At 46.1% G+C, this 17,964-nt stretch overlaps 1 protein-coding gene across 1 annotated transcript in view; it reads right to left on the bottom strand.

The window, feature by feature from the left end:
• The window catches only part of FBXW4 (F-box and WD repeat domain containing 4), a 91,372-nt gene extending 74,210 nt beyond the window's left edge, over positions 1-17,162 (bottom strand). Inside the window, exon 1 of the mRNA XM_065407464.1 lies at positions 16,915-17,162. Within this exon, the coding sequence (XP_065263536.1) occupies positions 16,915-17,162 (248 nt within the window). The remainder of the gene's footprint in view (positions 1-16,914) is intronic.
• Between the last annotated feature and the right edge of the window lie 802 nt (positions 17,163-17,964).

Below are 17,964 nucleotides of genomic sequence, written 5' to 3'. Positions count from 1 at the left end.
CAACTTTTACAGTCGTCCCACCAAGGAGAGCTAAGATGGCAAGAAGTTTCACTTCCACGAGCAGCCCGTGGAGTGCGACCTGCAAGCCATCTGAAGGGAGGAAAGGAGGTTTGCCCAGACCAAGGAGGATTTATTTTAACTACCATCATCAACAGAGTGCCTTGGATCTAAATTTAGTGTCTGCTGGACCGATAAGGAGAAGAAGAAGAAACTTTGCAGCCTCCTAGAGAGAAAGCAGAGGCGGGATCCAATTAGCCCTGCCCTTCACCCTCTCCAGGGAAAACCAGCGCAGGCAGCACTTTGCATAGCTTCTTCTAGCTTTAGTCCCCCAGAAAAAAGGAGCTGTTTAACCAGGTATGTGCAAGGCCATGAGAAACAATGGTGCAGGAATGCTCTCTCCCTTGCTCTGTGCATTCCAGTCCTGGATTCGTGTGCAAGGACTCTCCAAACATGAGAGAGGTTACAGCACTGTGTATATGGCAGTTATTTATTTAGGTGAATTCAGAGGGGTTGTTTGTTTTGTTTTTAGTTCCCATGAAAGTGATGCACCCCCATTGTGACCGGCTGCACCACCTGTCGTTCCAGTCCCAAAGTCACAACACCCTTCCCATTCCCAAGCTCTGCCAGTGCACCTCTATCCTGATTCAGAATATCCCCTGCTAGTGTACTCTGTGGCTTCCCCAAACAGCTCCGCAGGTGCGCCTCCAGCCTGCTCCATAGCAACCTTGCTACAAAGTCTCCAAATAGGTCTCAAAATGTACTTACATAAGAACGGCCAGACTGGGTCAGACCAATGGTCCATCTAGCCCAGTATCCTGTCTTCCAACAGGATGCCAGGTGCCCCAGAGGGAATGAACAGAACAGGAAATCATCAGAACAGGGAATCATCAAGTGAGCCATTCCCAGCTTCTGGCGAACAGAAGCTAGGGCAACTTCAGAGCATGGCCATCCTGCCCATCCTGGCTAATAGCCATTAATGGACCCATCCTTCATGAATGTATCTAGTTCTTTTTTGAACCCTGTTATAGACTTGGCCTCAACAACATCCTATGGCAAAGAGTTCCACAGGTTGACTGTGCGTTGTGTGAAAAAATACTTCCTTTTCTTTGTTTTAAACCTGCTGCCTATTTATTTCATTTGGTGGACCCTAGTTCTTGTGTTATGAGGAGGAGTAAATAACACTTCCTGATTTATTTTCTCCACACCAGTCATGATTTTAAACACCTCAATCATATCCCCCGCTTAGTGGTCTCTTTTCCAAGCTGAAAAGTCCCAGTCTTATTAATCTCTCCTCCTACGGAAGCTGTTCCATACCACTCATCATTTTTGTTGCCCTTTTCTGTACCTTTTCCAATTACAGTATATCTTTTTTGAGATGGGGTGACCAGATCTGCACGCAGTATTCAAGATGTGCATGTATCATGGATTTATATAGCGGCAATAAGATATTTTCAGTCTTATTATTTATCCCTTTCTTAATGATTCCCCACATTCTGTTCGCTTTTTTGACTGTCGCTGCACATTGAGTGGATGTTTTCAGAGAATTATCCACAACGACTCCAAAATCTCTTTCTTGAGTGGTAACAGCTAATTTAGACCCCATCATGTTGTATGTATAGTTGGGATTATGTTTTCCAATGTGCATTACTTTGCATTTATCAACATTCAATTTGGGTTTGTTTAGTTTGGAAAAGAGAAGACTGAGAGGGGACATGATAGCAGTTTTCAGGTATCTAAAAGGGTGTCATAAGGAAGAGGGAGAAAACTTGTTCACCTTAGCCTCTAAGGATAGAACAAGAAGCAATGGGCTTAAACTGCAGCAAGGGAGGTCTAGGTTGGACATTAGGAAAAAGTTCCTAACTGTCAGGGTGGTTAAACACTGGAATAAATTGCCTAGGGAGGTTGTGGAATCTCCATCTCTGGAGATATTTAAGAGTAGGTTAGATAAATGTCTATCAGGGATGGTCTAGACAGTATTTGGTCCTGCCATGCGGGCAGGGGACTGGACTCGATGACCTCTCGAGGTCCCTTCCAGTCCTAGAATCTATGAATCTATGAATTTCATCTGCCATTTTGCAAACAGGAAATCATCATCAAGCAGTTGTGTTTCTAGTGGGGTCTTGCAGGGATCGGTTCTTGGCCCTACACTGTTTAACATTTTTATCAGTGACCTGGTAGAAAACAAAATCATTACTGGTAAAGTTTGTAGATGACAAAGATTGGAGGAGTGGTTAATAATGAAGAGGACCGGTGACTGATAAAGAGAAACCTAGATTGCTTGGTAAACTGGGCACAAGCAAACAATACACATTTTAATATAACCAAATGTCAAGTCATACATCTAGGAACAAAGAATGCAGGTCATACTTCCAGCATGGAGGACTCTATCCTGAGAAGCAGTGACTCTGAAAAAAGACTTGGGGGCTATGATGGATAATCAGCTGCCCACAAATTCCCAGTGCAACGCTGTGGTCAAAGGGGCTAACATGCCCTTGGATGCATAAACAGGGGAATCTTCAGTAGTAGAAGAGAGTTCTTTTGCCGCTGTAATTGGCAGTGGGGAGATTGCTACTGGAATACTGTGTCCACACTTCAAGAGGATCTTGAAAAATTGGAGAGTGCTCAAAGAAAAGCCACAAGTAAGATTAAGGATTGGAAAACATGCCCTATAGTGAGAGGCTCAAGGATCTATTTAGCTTAACAAAGAGAAGGTTGAGGGGTGACATGATCACGGTCTATAAGTATCTACATGGGGAACAGTAATTTGATAGAGGGCTCTTCAATCTAGCAGAGAAAAGTATATAACATGATCTAGTGCCTGGAGGTTGAAACTAGATAAATTCAAGCTAGAAGTAAGGTGCAAACGTTTTCAGCACTGAGGGTAATTAACAACTGGAACAACTTACCAAGGGTTGTGGTGGATTCTCCATCACAGACATTTTTTTAAAACAAGATTGGATGTTTTATCTACAAGCTCTGCTCTAGGAATTATTGTGGGGCAGGTCTCTGGCCTGTGCTAGACAGGAGGTCAGACCAGATGATCACAATGGTCCCTTCTGACCTTAGAATCTAGGAGTCTATGAAGTGCATTTAAAAAACAACAAGGACGCCTTTATCAAGGATGTTACATCTGAAGAAGTGGGTTTTTTACCCACGAAAGCTTATGCCCAATTAAATCTGTTAGTCTTTAAGGTGTCACCGGACTCCTTGTTGTTTTTGTGGATACAGACTAACACGGCTACCCCCTGATACTTAAGGATGCCTTTAGTATCCTTAAAGTGGGACTTTCCAGACTTCACAGTATTGAGGTGAGACAATTTCAGGGGCTCACAGACTCCCAGGTTTCCCTTACAAAAACAAGGTCCCTAAGATATAGGAGGAAAAAAACAAACACTCTCAATCACAGCCCTTTTGGTCCATTTCCCCTTTGAAGTGAGAACTAATGTACTGTTATTAATACTAAGCAAACAGCAATTGGGCACATGTCCCTCAAGGGGAGGCAAAACTACTTCCCACGCAAAGTTTCCATCCAAAGGGGAAAAGGTCAAGTTAGAACCCAAGGATGGATTTATTAAGAAAGCACTGACATCTTTAAAGTTACGTAATATTCTGCAAAGGCATAAGTAGCACCTCCTGGAATACCAAATTTCCTCTCTCTCCATGAGTCTAGAAGATCTAAATGGTCTGCCTATGAGATGATCCCTCTCTCTACCAGCAGCACAAACTCAAAACGAACTCTGCCACTGATGTCACCAACGAGAAAGATTCAGCAATTGCAATTTAGCTAAAATCCTCCTGACTAAGTACAAGGCAGAAAAGAACACCTTAGCCAGACTCACTTTGCACACCTAACCTCTCCCTCTCCTGCCATGGAAGCCAGCAGAGAGAACTCAGAAGACATTGGGAGCAGAGGTGTCATTTTTAGATAGTCACTTCTCTGACAATAACAAACCGTAACAGAACACACGGTACTGCAGGAATATTAGCCTGAATGCCATGGTTGATGGCACAGCCATGATGCATTTGTACACATTGCTGGCCTAGACTCAGGGTATTACGGAATTCCAAGGGACAGCCACTCTTCTTTTAAGATTCTGGCCTTCTTTTGTTCTTTACTGTCCCATCTTGCTGGTAATTACACCACTAAGGAAACTCTAGCAGAATCTTAAGAAACAAAGAAAAGATTCCAATCCCTCTTTTTGCAGAGAACTGAAAAAAGGTGCCAAACATATTAAAGACTAGTTACCAAGAAGCCGCCATCCTGACAACGACAGCACTCCGCATTTAAATGCATGAGAAAGCCAGTGGAGCTGCAAAGCAACATGGTAGGATTTTCACAAGTGGTAAGGGACTTTGGATGCCTCGGCGTTCCCGTATGCCCAAACTGAGACACCTTAAAGGGACTGATTATCAGAGACGGGGTGCTAGGATCTTTCTGAAAACCTGGCCCCTTTGAGTGGGTCTCAAATTGGGCATCCCAAAAACAAACAAACAAACAAACAAACAAAAACACTAGTCACTTTTGTGAGACTTTGCTACCATTTGATTTCATGATCCACATTTGGATCTACCAACAGATCTGACTTCACACCAACTTTAAAATCCCATCACTCTCCTGTGTTTAAATGCTAAGTCACTTTCCCTGTGTCCTGGAGCTCTTGGTGGGGGGAAGCATGAAGACAAACTTTTAAAGTCTCTCTGCAGTCTGAGGTAGCGATCAGAATACGCTGGAGTTTTCCTTTTAAGTAAATGGCATTTGCATTTCTCAGTGGCGGACAGTTACCGGCAACATTGGATGCAAGAGGAAGGAAGGAATCTTAACAGACAAGAGCAGGTGCCCCCAGATTTCTGTAACCCCTCTCACCTATCTCCAAGGTGCCCTCCAGTCCTGTTCCCAAGAACTGATATTGTTTTTTAAATGACAGAGCACCCAGAAAAGATTAGCCCCCTGTAAATAAACATCTCCTGTGGCTGTTAATGCGTGTAGGAATCTCTAACCTGGCCCCAGGGCCTGGCCAGATACTCTTTTTCCCAGCCTTCTTTCCATAGCCTGGGGCTCATTTTTCTCTCCTCTCTCCCCCTCCCCTTGTCTATGCTTTCCGGCACTTAGCCACCATTAAAATTTGACTGCATTCCTGGGCATGTGACCCATTTTAAACACCCCCACCCACACGCAGCTTTTCATCCCCTGGAAACCTTCTGCAGCATGTAAGTTTATGATCAGTAAAGCCAGGCCAGAGAAGAAATTTAGAGCTTCCCCAGTTCACCTTTCATTTTCCCAACACCAAAAAAACAAGACCAGCCTGTGCAAGGAGGAATTCCATTTTTAAAAGAGTTTGCAGGGCCAGAGAGTGCTCTGCATTCTGATCTAAGAGGCTGAGAAGTCAGGTCCGGCACAGCAGCCGCATCATCACTTAAGACTCTCCCAGACAGATTTTGGGCTCTGTGCCCACATTCAATTCCATTCACGATTCTGAAACACCTCCCTCCCCACAGGTAAAATCGCCCCCGTGTACTGATTCCAAGTCCCTCGCTCAGCCAATGATTTAACACCCACACTTCCCCCATGTGCTGCCTCCAGCAGACACCTCCCACACAGCGCGCATGCAGAGTGCCCCTGTCTGGCACGCAGTAAGCCCGAATTTAGCTTGCAAGGTTCCAAAAAGGTCAATTACGGCTCAAAAAGGATCTTCCGCTTTATGTGGCTGGTCACCCACTTAGCCAGGGGACATCAGTCCAGATCACCTTGGGATGGGAAGGGGGGGTTGTGCAGGAAAGGGTCGTGTGCAATTAGTGCCTGCCACAGCTGGCCTCTACTCAACCCACGCTACTTGCTAGCTACTTCAGCGACTCCTGGTAGCAAGCCGTCCTCTGCTCCTAGCATCGTCCCCTAGGTAGAAGGGCCAGCGTGCTTTGTTTCTTACATAGTAAAATATCTGCCATTTAGTCCCACTATCCCTCCAGACAGCTCTCCTGGATCCAGTGCATTTCAATGGAGCTGGAAAGTGACCATCTATGTGACTTCTGAAACATTTCTATTTACACAAAGCACAGCGGCAGCACAGGGGACCGAAGGCAGGGGTAGAATTAGAAGGGGGAGGCAAAAGTGGAGCCCATTGCTTAGATACAAAAGTACTCCTGGTTATTTACTCCTTCCCATAGCACCAGAACTAGGGGTCACCCAATGAAATTAACAGGCAGCAGGTTGAAAACAAACAAAAGGAAGTATTTCTTCACACAACGCACAGTCAACCTGTTGCCAAGGGATGTTGTGAAGGCCAAGACTATAACTGGGTTCAAAAAAAGAACTAGATAAGTTCATGGAGGACAGGTCCAGCAATGGCTATTAGCCAAGATGGGCAGGGATGCAACCCTATGCTCTGGGTGTCCTTAAGCCTTTGACAGCCAGAAACTGGAAGTGAACCACAGGGGATGGATCACTCAATGATTCTCTGCTCTGTTCATTCCCTCTGGGGCACCTGGCATTGGCCACTGTCGGAAGACAGGATACTGGGCTACAAGGACCATTGGTCTGACCCAGTCTGACCATTCTTAAGTACCTATCATCTTTGCAAACACCTGTAAAACAAAGATTAGATAGCAATAGCTCTCAAATGGTGGCAGGCACGAGTCTATAAAACAAAGGATAGTTTAAGGCGAGCACCCGGACAATTCACTAAACACAGCCCTCAATTCTTTTTAAAAACACACAAGTTTGAAGGACGATATTTCTTCATAATTTAAAAAAATTAAGACACCTCATTTAGCACCCTCTCTAAGAGCATTCTTCTGCTATGAAGCCCTTCAAGAATAATCAACCAATCCTCCAAAGGGCAATGTTTTCAGAAAGATTTGATCTATGACGACTTTGGACCTTCATCAGGTCTCATGCACCTCCACTGTATTGTCAGATTAATTACGTGCCCGATCCTATGTCCTTCGGCTTGCACAAGTACTTCCAGCTGCACAATGGGACTACACGCATAAAAACGGTACATAAGACGGGGCCAGTGAAATCAGACAAGCAGAATCAAGACTTTAACTTGTAAATTCTAAAGAAATTACAGCCCAAGGTGCGATGGTTACAATGCTTTCTAACCATGGGAACCGACTACAACTTATAAAACACCGCACATCACCTGGGTGTCTTTATCAGCAGCTAACTAGACTAACGAACCCACTCCCAATACTCTGAAGCTTGCTCTATAGTATTTGACTGCAGCAGGATCTGTCCTCCATCAGGTGTGCACAGAACTGAAAGTCCCGTGTAAAGAGAAGAGCTTGTTGCTGGGTTGCAAGAAAAAGAAAATGAACATTTCTTATCGTCCACTACATTTCCAGGATAAAACAATCTCGACAAACCCACTATAAAAGATTTTCATTTCCCCCTTCCAACCTCACCCCCCACCCCACAAAAAGTTTAAATATTCTGCTCAAGTTATGGATTTCCTCTCTTTCTTGGCAGAGTTACCAGAAGAAATACAATATTCCTTATGGACCATACTTCCCAGCTGCTGAAGTGAGCGAGTGGGTCAGTCCCTTCAGTACCACTGCCCCAGGTGATCCCAGGCCACACCTCTGCAGTGACTGCCCTGGGCCCCCTCAAAAAAAAAAATATCGCTCAGCCAAGAGTGAATAAGTTTCCTCCGAATGCTTCCCCTCTAGCAGTGTTTGGTGATCCCCGATAACCACAGTCTCCCGCAGTCATGAAAGATACTTCTGCAAGATCTCCCAGCCTTTTATTGGGAGATTCCTACTTGCTTTGTGTAATTTCAGCATGAGCTGAAACAATGGTGCCTGCAAGAACAGATACTGTCTTACAGAAGATGTGATGGCCTCTTGCTTTATTTTTCCAGTAGCATGGACTATCCCTCCCAATAACTATGCACACTCCCAAAAGTGCTGGCCGTTTTTCGTCACCAACTTCAATCTGCATTTGCGCAGTACGCAAAGATGCAGAAGCAGGCTGGCTACATTTCTCTTTCTTTTAGAGTTGACAAAAGGCGCCACAACTGAGGGAAATCCTGTCTATGCTGTATCTATTCTGAAGATAAACAGAAGGTTTCCCTACACTGGCCACCAACAATCAGCCTCAAACCTAATTTGGAGGAACCACATATAGGAAGGAGAGGGAGGCTCACTTTTTATGACCCATTCAGTCCTTGGCCTCTCAGCTGAGACTGCTAACAAGGGGGCCAACTGTGTTTGTTGTTTGTGAGATCTGAACACGTGTCCACTAGGAACTGGACTGAGACCCACCAACTCATAGACCACAAACAAAGAGCCAAGAGAGGAGAACTATTTATACTAGCTGCCCCATTGCTGTCCTCAACAAATCTACTTGCTATATAAACAGCTCTGGCAGTAGAGCAGAGATTCTCAAACTTCATTGCTCTGCGATCCCTTTCTGAGGACAAAAATTACTACACGACCCCCGGGGGGTCTCAGCCCAAAGCCTGAGCCCACCCGAGCTCCACTGCCCCAGGTGGGGGGCCAAAGCCAAAGCTCAAGGGCTTCAGCCCCAAGCAGGGGGCCTGTAACCTGTACCCTGCTGCCTAGGGCTGAAGCCCTCGCGCTTCCGCTCCGGCCCTGGATGGTGGGGCTCGGGCTTCGGCCCCAGGCCCTGGCAAGTCTAAGCCAGTCCTGGCGACCCCATTAAAATGTGGTCGTGACCCACTTTGGGGTCCCGACCCACAGTTTGAGAACTGCTGCAGTAGAGGAATTCCACTTAACCCCCTTTAGTGCATGACCCACATTTAGCTTATGGTTGGGACGATGTTTTCTTTTTTTCTATTTGACATGGTTCAAATAGCTAAGAAAGGTGACAATTCTGAAATGGAAAAGAGCCCTAGAGTCAACGTAAACACAGCAGAAAAGGCAAGCAAAGAGCAACAGAACAGAGGGCATATGCTGACAAGATGACACCACATATTATTATTGCTACGCTACATGTCCGGGGGGGCTGGAACAATTTTTATAGAGGGGGTGCTGAGAGCCATTGAACCAAACTCTAAACCCTGTATATAATGGAAACCACTTCACGCCCAGGGGGTGCAGCAGCCCCCCTGCGCCCTAGTTCCTGCGTCTATGTCCATGTCCATCATTTATTATCATTATTATTACATGCGTAATAGGGTCGTGTCCAGAGGCCTTGATCAGGATCAGGGCCTTGTGCTAGACACAGACCCTTGCTCAAAGCTGCCAGCTATTTAATAAGCATCACTGAATCTGGATAAGGAGAGACATGTCCAGTCCTTTGATCCATCTCTCTTCACGTGCAGAACTGTTCCCTATTATGGAGGCATAAAGCGTGGCTTCACAGTTAAAGCTGCAGCAGGATTTTGCCTTTGACAGGAGCTTAAAACCTCTTGAGAAGCTGCCTTAACAGAATTACTGTGAACGTGTGAAGGTATTTTCCGCTAGTCAACCAGCCCTAGTAGTAAAGTACATTCTTTTAAAAATTTATTTTAAAAAGCTGAGTTGCAATAGGTTACGATTGGATACAGTGAACAAACAGTGTCTTTAAGCTGCAGGGGTATAGCAACACAAGTGTTTTCACTCTGATCAGTAGGCTTAGCCCTGGGCTAGTAGATGCTGGATACATTTTTTAAGCTCTGATCTACACAAAAGTTCCTCTTCCACTTCAGCCTCAAGATCTTACCAGAAACAATCTCAGTACATGCCCCAGACTAGTGGGACTAATTTACAGACCTGAAAGCAATCCTGACAGATCCGTGTATCGTTCATTACTAAGTTTAAAAGGTGTTGAGAGGGAGGGGGGAGAAGATGACAAGAAGCGTTGTCTGCCCACCGTGAGTTTTCAAGCACACAGTGGCCAGTTAACTGCATGCCATGCTTCTGGGCTTCACAGGAGTGGCAGAGACTCTGCTGTACTCTCCGTGGACAGTAAACCTTTCTGTAGATTCTGTCTCACTTTACTGCCTGCTTCCTTACTGGACTTAAAAGCCAGAAGAACTCTAAAACTTCTGCTTTACAGGGTCTGAAGAGAGATAAAGAAGCTTTGCACCTCCACTCCTGCATGCCTCAGGAAGATGCCTCCTGTCATTAATGCAGTTTGCATTTCTACACTTGCGCAGATCAGCCATTTCCTGCTCTTGCAGGTGTTTGTTTGTTTTAAAACATGTAAGTGAACTCTACTTTTTATTAACTCACAGAAACTATTAAACACGATATTTGCAAATGGCTGAAGACAATAAATATGTCCGTGAAAAAAATCTATTATGCCAGTGGTTCTCAAACTTTTGTACCTGTGACCCCTTTCACAGAGCAAGCCTCTGATTGTAGGGTGACCAGACAGCAAATGTGAAAAATCGGGACGGGGGTGGAGGGTAATAGGAGCCTATATAAGAAAAAGACCCAAAAATCGGGACTGTCCCTATAAAATCGGGACATCTGGTCACCCTATCTGATTGCGACCCCCTTTATAAATTAAAAACACTTGTTTATATATTTAACACCATTATAAATGCTGGAGGCGAAGCAGGGTTTGGGGTGGAGTCTGGCAGCTTGCGACCCCCCATGTAATAACCTTACAACCCCCTGAGGGGTCCCGACCCCCAGTTTGAGAACCCCTGTATTATGCTAAACTGGAGAACAAGTGAAGTCTCCTAATGGGTAAGGCAGGAATGAGGAGTGGGGAAGAGGTAAATACGCAGCAGAACATTTTGCATATTTTTGACAATTATTACACATCACAAAATACACGCTGTCAAGTTGTGTAGGCCACATCTTGAACTTGCCTTTTAAAATTCCTTCATAACCAGGAGGAAATAAGTTTATGCCACTGGTTACTTTGCTTTTTTCTTCCTTTCTTTAAATATAATAGAAGGTCCTCAGAATTGGTTCTTTGCTAATAAGTTTGAGAGAAAATAAGGTCCAGTAGCTAGGCACGCGATGGGGGTGTGGAGACCCAGGTTCTAGTCCAGGCTCTGACACTGACCAGCTGTGGTACTGAGGGCAAGTCGCTTCAACTCCCTCAGCCTCCATCGCCCCTACCACTCTGAAGAGCTTATCGGCTAAACAGAAGATGCAAACAAGCCTTATCTATTTAAACTGTAAGCGCTTTAGGGCAGGGTCTGTCTCTTACTGTGTGCAGTGCAGCGCCAGGCACAACTGAGGTTGGGATCGCTAGGCACTACCATAACACATCATAATTATTCTCACCCGAAACAATGGTTTCATACCACTTCTCAGTTAAGGTTCAGCTGCAAAGAGAGTTATTAAGACAGGACTTTTACATGATACACTACCGTACACTTTTAACCAGGAAGTGTCCTGCATCCAGCTATTGCATCTGGTCATTAACCTAGGCCCCGATCCTGCAATGCACTGTGCCAGGGCAGACCCCGGTATGTGCATGGAGCCTGGACACTTAGGCTGCAAGCTCTTTAGACTGTATTTTTACTGGGTTTGCACAGCAGCCACCACAATGGGGCCACTATTTCCACTTGAGCCTGAGGTCTCTAGGCACTTCTGTAATATAAATAAAATATAAATACAATCATAAATTTTGGGTCTCATCCTGCAGCCGCTCCACAAAGAACCTGCCCAGTGGGTCAATGGGAATTCTGCCTACGGAGTTGGCAGGGTCACATTCCAGAACCACACAGGTCAAAAAACAAAGTACACTGCGATGCAAAATTTTTTAAATGTTTGTTTGCCGGCTGATTCACCAAGGGTCTGATCCAACAAAGCACTCATGGCACATTCCTAAGTGCTTTCCTGAATCAGGCCCCAGAGTACTTAATACACAATGGATGTGAATTAGTGACATTCTTTCCTATTTTTTCCAGGGATAATTTTATTAAGAACATTGTTCAAGGGAAATTCATTCCTTTTCCCTCACGTGTGTGGTTGAATCAACACAGTGAATATGAAACATCACTTAAACACACATCTCCTAATTAGCTGTGTTTACCTGAGGCGTTGTGAGTGAGGGGTTGTTAATGTTGCTTACATTTTAACACCACCACTCAGCACCAATAGCTGATTGTGTGAAACAGTTAAAGTCTGAGATTAAAAGAAATGGACCCAATCTATGTGCCTGAACCACTTTAGCAGGGTTTTTGTTTGTTTGTTTTTTTGGGGGGAGGGGGGGTCTGAATATGTGCCCAGATACAAATATGATGGGCACAGTCAACCTGAAATCTAGGCAGTTTCAAAGAATGAATTCAAAGGAGTTTCAGTTACTGCCTCACCCTGCTGCCAATGGTTATGGTTTTACAATCACTTTTTTTTTTTTAAAAAGGGGGTGGAGGGTGGAAGGGTCTCTCTTTCCCATTGCTCGATGAAAGGTTCATACAATAGTGAAACTGACAACACAGTCAAACGTACAAACTAAAACAAAAATAGCTTTGTTTCTCTGAGATTTCAGTTACAGAAATCTTCAGTTATACTTAAAAGTACAAAATTTTGAGAGACGTGTCATTTTCAAGTTGGTGTTCCTTTAAAAAAACGAAGGGGGAAAAAAAACCCAATCAATTACCGAGGACATCCCATATTTCAGACCCAAATTTACCTCTATCCCACACACAGTGTTATCAGATGTCTTATAACAAGTTATTTAACAGCAGAAGTAATAAATCATAAAGCTACAGCAAATGGGACTTCTGTACCATAAAAAGAAAATTTGCACAGAATTTTACACCTTCCACACTAGCATTTTTCTTGTGCTAACCTTTCAGGGGCCAACAGTTTGAGATCTCTGCTAGAACTGTGCAGTTCAACACATTTATTGATAAGGGCACCAGCATTCTTTGCTCTCTTTCCCTAGTGAACGTAGTTGTGCAAACTTCTTGAAAACAAAAACCTTAATTTTAGGCAATGTTTCCATTGCTTCTCTAAAGAAAATGATGGAAGCCCTATTACTTATATAATTTAAAACTAAACTGGCAAATCTCCAGAGAATAATCTTGCATTAGCCAGAGTGGGAGGGGTAGACAAGACGGCCCAACTATCTTTGGTCTCTATCACAACTCCATTCACCCTGTAATGGTTTAGCACCTACTCTAATAGTTAAGTTTGTGACCAGTGAGCCACCTATACCAAACCACCATCATTCCTTATGTATAGACACTTATCCCTACACCCCAAGTCTCCAGCTTCCAGACACACACAAAGACCAGGGGATAGACAGGGAGGAAAAAGCTGCCATGGAAGGTCTGTTAATCCAATATCAGTAAAGTCTAGGTGCGAGTTTGGCACCTGTGTGCAGCAGTGCTATATGGAACATTTATATCACCCCTTTCGCTCCACAGCTCTTCACAAGATAGCTCTATACTGACACACCATGACTGGAGAGAAGGGAGGCAACCAGCTGGGGTACAGAGGTGTGGAGCTTTTGGCAAAGAACACTGGGATAATCCTCACCCAAGAAGTCCTATGAGATCTTTAATCTCCATGCAGAGCCAGCAGATCTGCACACAGCACATGCCGTGATACTCAGTTTATCTACCTCAACAAAGAGTAAAGATCATATGAGCGTCCATACTGGGTCAGACCAAAGGTCCATCTAGCCCAGTATCCTGTCCTCCGACAGTGCCCAATGCCAAGTGCCCCAGAGGGAGTGTACAGAACAGGGAATCATCAAGTGATCCATCCCGTGTCTCCCTCCTTGAGGTTCCATGTTTTTCAAGCCTGCTGGTTAGCCACCTGATACTCCTTGAGATTGCTGCATAAGCAGCTTGTAGTGTCATCTGGTGCAGTGGTTCCAACCTTTTTTCATTTGTAGACCCCTAAAAAATGTCAAATGGAGGGGAAGACCTTTTGGAAATCTTAGACATAGCCTGCAGACCCCCATGAGTCCGGGGACCACAGGCTGAAAACCACTGATCTGGTGTATTGTCCATGTCTGACTGTAAATTCCCTGGGACCAGGACTGTGTGTCCATTTATACAGCACTGACCATACTGTCAGCATTCAAATAGTACTCACCATGCAGAGGTATTTAAAGAGACATTTTAAAAGGATGCCCCAGAATTATCAAAGAAATTGTCCAAAGTGCATCTAAGAGAACACCAAAACCCTGGAAGTTTATGTAGGTTCAAGCACCCTTGCCCCCCACTTACAAACATCCTCCACTCATATCCCCCACAAACTTACTGAAGCTTTTTGTAGCTGTTTATTGGCCTACATTCCACTGTGTTGCACCTGCTCTGCTGTATACCTGATCCCTCCTGCAGCCGGAGCGGCACTGCACCACCTTATTCTTAATGAAAAAATACAGAACTTCATTTCCTCAGAAGACAAAATAATATATCGGAGCAGACAGACTCCAGAAGCCACAATGCACAGCTGCCCCACAGCTCTTACTCCCGCTGACTTCAAAGGGAGCATTGCCTGAGCAAAGAGTGCAGTCCTGGGCTGTGATGGCTGAGTGGGTTAGGTGTTAGACTTGAACACCAATTGGGTTTTCCTACACAGGTTTGTATCGCACTCAGCGTGGCTGGGACTTTAATTCTATGGTCTGTGTTATACAGGAGGTCAGGCTAGATGACCCAACCCTATCTTCTGATCTTAAAATCTATATGTGGGAGCTTCCCACAGCTCCCATTAGCCCCTTCCACAATCTAAGCTCTTGTTTGAGCCGTTTCGTTCAGGAACATTTTTATACAGATCAGTAGGAAACGTTTTTTAAAGAAGTATGCTAATTTTTAAAGAAGTTTATTATCTATCTGTTGGAGTCCCAAAAGTAATAATGAAAGTAAATTAGAGGGACAAGGTGAGTGAGGTAATATCTTTTATTGACCAACTTCTGTTTGCGAGAGAGAGACAAGCTTTCGAGCTTATACAGAGCTCTTCTTCAGGTCTGTGTCAGCTCGAAAGCTTGTCTCTCTCTCGCCAACAGAAGTTGGTCCAATAAAAGATATTACCTCCTCCACCTTGTTTCTGTAATATCCTGGGACCAACATGGCTACAACAACACTGCATACAAGAAAAGTAAATGTCATGTGGCTGCTTAAGACAGCGTTTCATACATTGTATAAGGAGCTTAATAGATTTTAAAGAGAAGCAAACAACGTTTGGATCCTCAGTAACCCAAGCTCCAACCCTGCAAGCTGTTTCATGTAGGCAGATACTTGTGTCCATGCAAAGCCACACTGAATAGGGCTCCACGCAGAAACGGTTGACAAATCCTAAAATGTGCTACAAGCTTTACATCCAAGTAAGAAAATGAGGTTCCTGCCCTGAAGAGTTTATAACCCATAAACCCCAATGGGTCCTACAATACATGAGTCCCGAAGAGCTGTTTCTTCTGTGATGGCCACAAGTGGCTAGTTAATAATAAAAATAAAAACTCAGATCTCTCTTGTGGGTTTCTCAGTAGATCCTGTCTTCCCTATCCTTACAGGCCTCATCCAGCCAAAAATACACGTGAGTAACTTCACGCACATGAGTAATCCCATTTACTACAAAGGAACATTTGCACAAGTAAAAGGTTAGCTAGATTGAGCCCTTACGGACAATTTGTAGGCAGAGAATAGGAGAGGAGATGAAGTGAGCAGCATGCGAGACACGAAGATTTGTATGTTGTAAACAAAAGTGCCTTTACTGGCTACTAATTACATCTGGGTTATTAAAAGCAAGAGAATTCAAAAAAGCCCAATTTACTATTAATGCACTTTGGTTACTTTCTGCATTTCATAGAATATCAGGGTTGGAAGGGACCTCAGGAGGTCATCTAGTCCAACCCCCTGCTCAAAGCAGGACCAATCCCCAACTAAATCATCCCAGCCAGGCCTTTGTCAAGCCTGACCTTTCTTTCGATTCGGACAAAAAAATTACTTTCTGCTTCATATGTAGCCAGTGTAATTTTTGCTCACATATAATGACGTGCTGTAATGCTGGGGTTTCAAACATTTCTGTGGAATATGTTTTTATTATTATCTATTTGTATTACAGTAGCGCTAGGGGCGCCAACCAAGACACAAGCCCCACTGTGCAAGGCACTGTACAAAGACATGGGGGGCGGGGGAGGAAACAGGCCATACCTCAAAGAGCTTACAAACTGTGCTCAAGAGCTATCTGCATTATTATTTTAATGCGGTCTTTGGTTTGGACAAAGCTTGTTTCCACAACAGTTTGGAGCAAGTTTAACTTGACAGCATTCTGCATGGTCAATTTCACTGTCGAATGAACCTTCTTTGTTTTTAGGTAAAGGTGACTGTAAAACCATGAACGCTGCCGGCGTGGGACATCACCGGACGTCACACAGGGAGCAAGGCTAATAGCTGGCCGACACCAGCGTGAATATTTTGGATGCAGGTGTGTGCTCACGTGTGTGTCAGTCGTGATAACCTACTTACCTGGGCTACGTGCGGCTTTCCCCCCCCCCCCTTTTGGAGCAGCAAACAAAGGGTCTGTTTTTCATGCCCACCATGTTTCGGGGGAGAGGATGGGGATTTGACGACTGTGTGGGTGGGTGTATATAGATGCACACACACATGTATTTCATAGCAGGGATGGGGTCTTCATACTGGTCTGTACAGCGCCTAGCACAGGGTGGGGCTGCACTGACATGACTCCTTCCCCCCCCCCCATGGCTTTTTAACCTCTGTTAGCCATGGGGGGCCCCCAGTCACCCATAGGGCCAAGCTCAGGCTGCACGGGGGGGGGGAGTGGCTCCATCCCCTCCGACAGGGCAGGGGACGAGGGGCCTGGAGCCCCCTTGCCCTGGCCTCCAGTGGGGGCCGGACCGGGCCCTTGGGCTCGGGCAGGCGCAGCCGCGCTTCGGGAATAGCCCCCTTACGGCCGCGGAGCCCCCGCTACGCCTTAGCGACCACGCCAGCCCCCGCGCCGGCCCCTGGCAACCAGCTAGGCCGCGGCCTCCCCGGCCTTTCCCACCCGCCGCGGCCGGCCCGGGGAGCCCGCGAGGCGGGGACGGGGAGCGCTTACAGGTCGGCGCCGAGCTGCGTGAAGCCGGAGTTGAGGCAGCCGCGGGCTATGCGCCTCCAGAGCAGGTCCCGGCCGGAGAAGGCGCGCAGCCGCCGGCAGACCTGGCCCAGCCGGCCCAGGGCCTGCGCGTCCAGGTAGGAGCAGATGAGCAGCAGCAGCTCCTCGGGCAGGGCCCACAGGAGGGAGGGGCGGGCGGCCCCGCATCCCCCCTCCGCCTGGGGGGGCCGCGGGCTGCCCTTCCTCCCCATGGAGCAGCAGCCCCTGCCCCTCCTCCCCGGGAGCCGGAGCTGCTGCTGCCTGGGGGAGGCCAAGCCATGGACGGGGGCAGCCTCTCCCCAGTCACATGGGGCAGGAGCAGCTGCCTGTCACTCCCCAGACAGACAGGGCCTGGCCAGCTGGCTAATTAACTCAGTAATTGGGCCCATGGCTCATAACATCCTGGGTGCCCCGGGGAGGGCTCCGCACCCACCCCCGGGGCAGGGCAGCCTCCCACCGCACAGTGGCCAAGGCAGCCAAATCTTCGTTAATAACGGAATAATGAGCCTCCCTCCGTGGCCGGAGCGGCCGGCCAACGCTGCCAGGGCACCGGGAGCGGGGGGTCGCTTCTCGCCCACCGAGGAAACGCGGCCCCACATGCCAGGGCAGGGAAGGAACCACTCATGTGCATTAACAATAATTTAACAATATCATCCGGGCCCCGAATGCCAGCATGACAAACACATGCACGCGCACACTGGGGCAGGAAAAGAATAATTAATCATAATTAATAACTAAGTCATTAGTGCCATCCTGCAGGAGCCTGGACTGATGGGGACATGGATCGCTCCTGAACGAATGCGGAAACACAGCCCCGCACGCACTGGAGCAGGCACATATTATATTATTTATTATTAACAATTTACTAATATGATACGTTTTCATAGCAGCTTCCACCTAGTCTGGAGCGTTTTATACAGGGAAGGCTCCTAACCCAAAACAGACATGCAGCCCCACTCTCCCCACTGGGGTAAACAAATAATCTAACAATATCATACAAGCCCATAGCACCTT

This window comes from Emys orbicularis, chromosome 7 (genome assembly GCF_028017835.1).
Source record: "Emys orbicularis isolate rEmyOrb1 chromosome 7, rEmyOrb1.hap1, whole genome shotgun sequence".
Lineage (NCBI taxonomy): Eukaryota > Metazoa > Chordata > Testudines > Emydidae > Emys > Emys orbicularis.
Note: the sequence above shows the minus strand (reverse complement) of the source record. Positions and strands in the feature narration are given on the sequence as shown.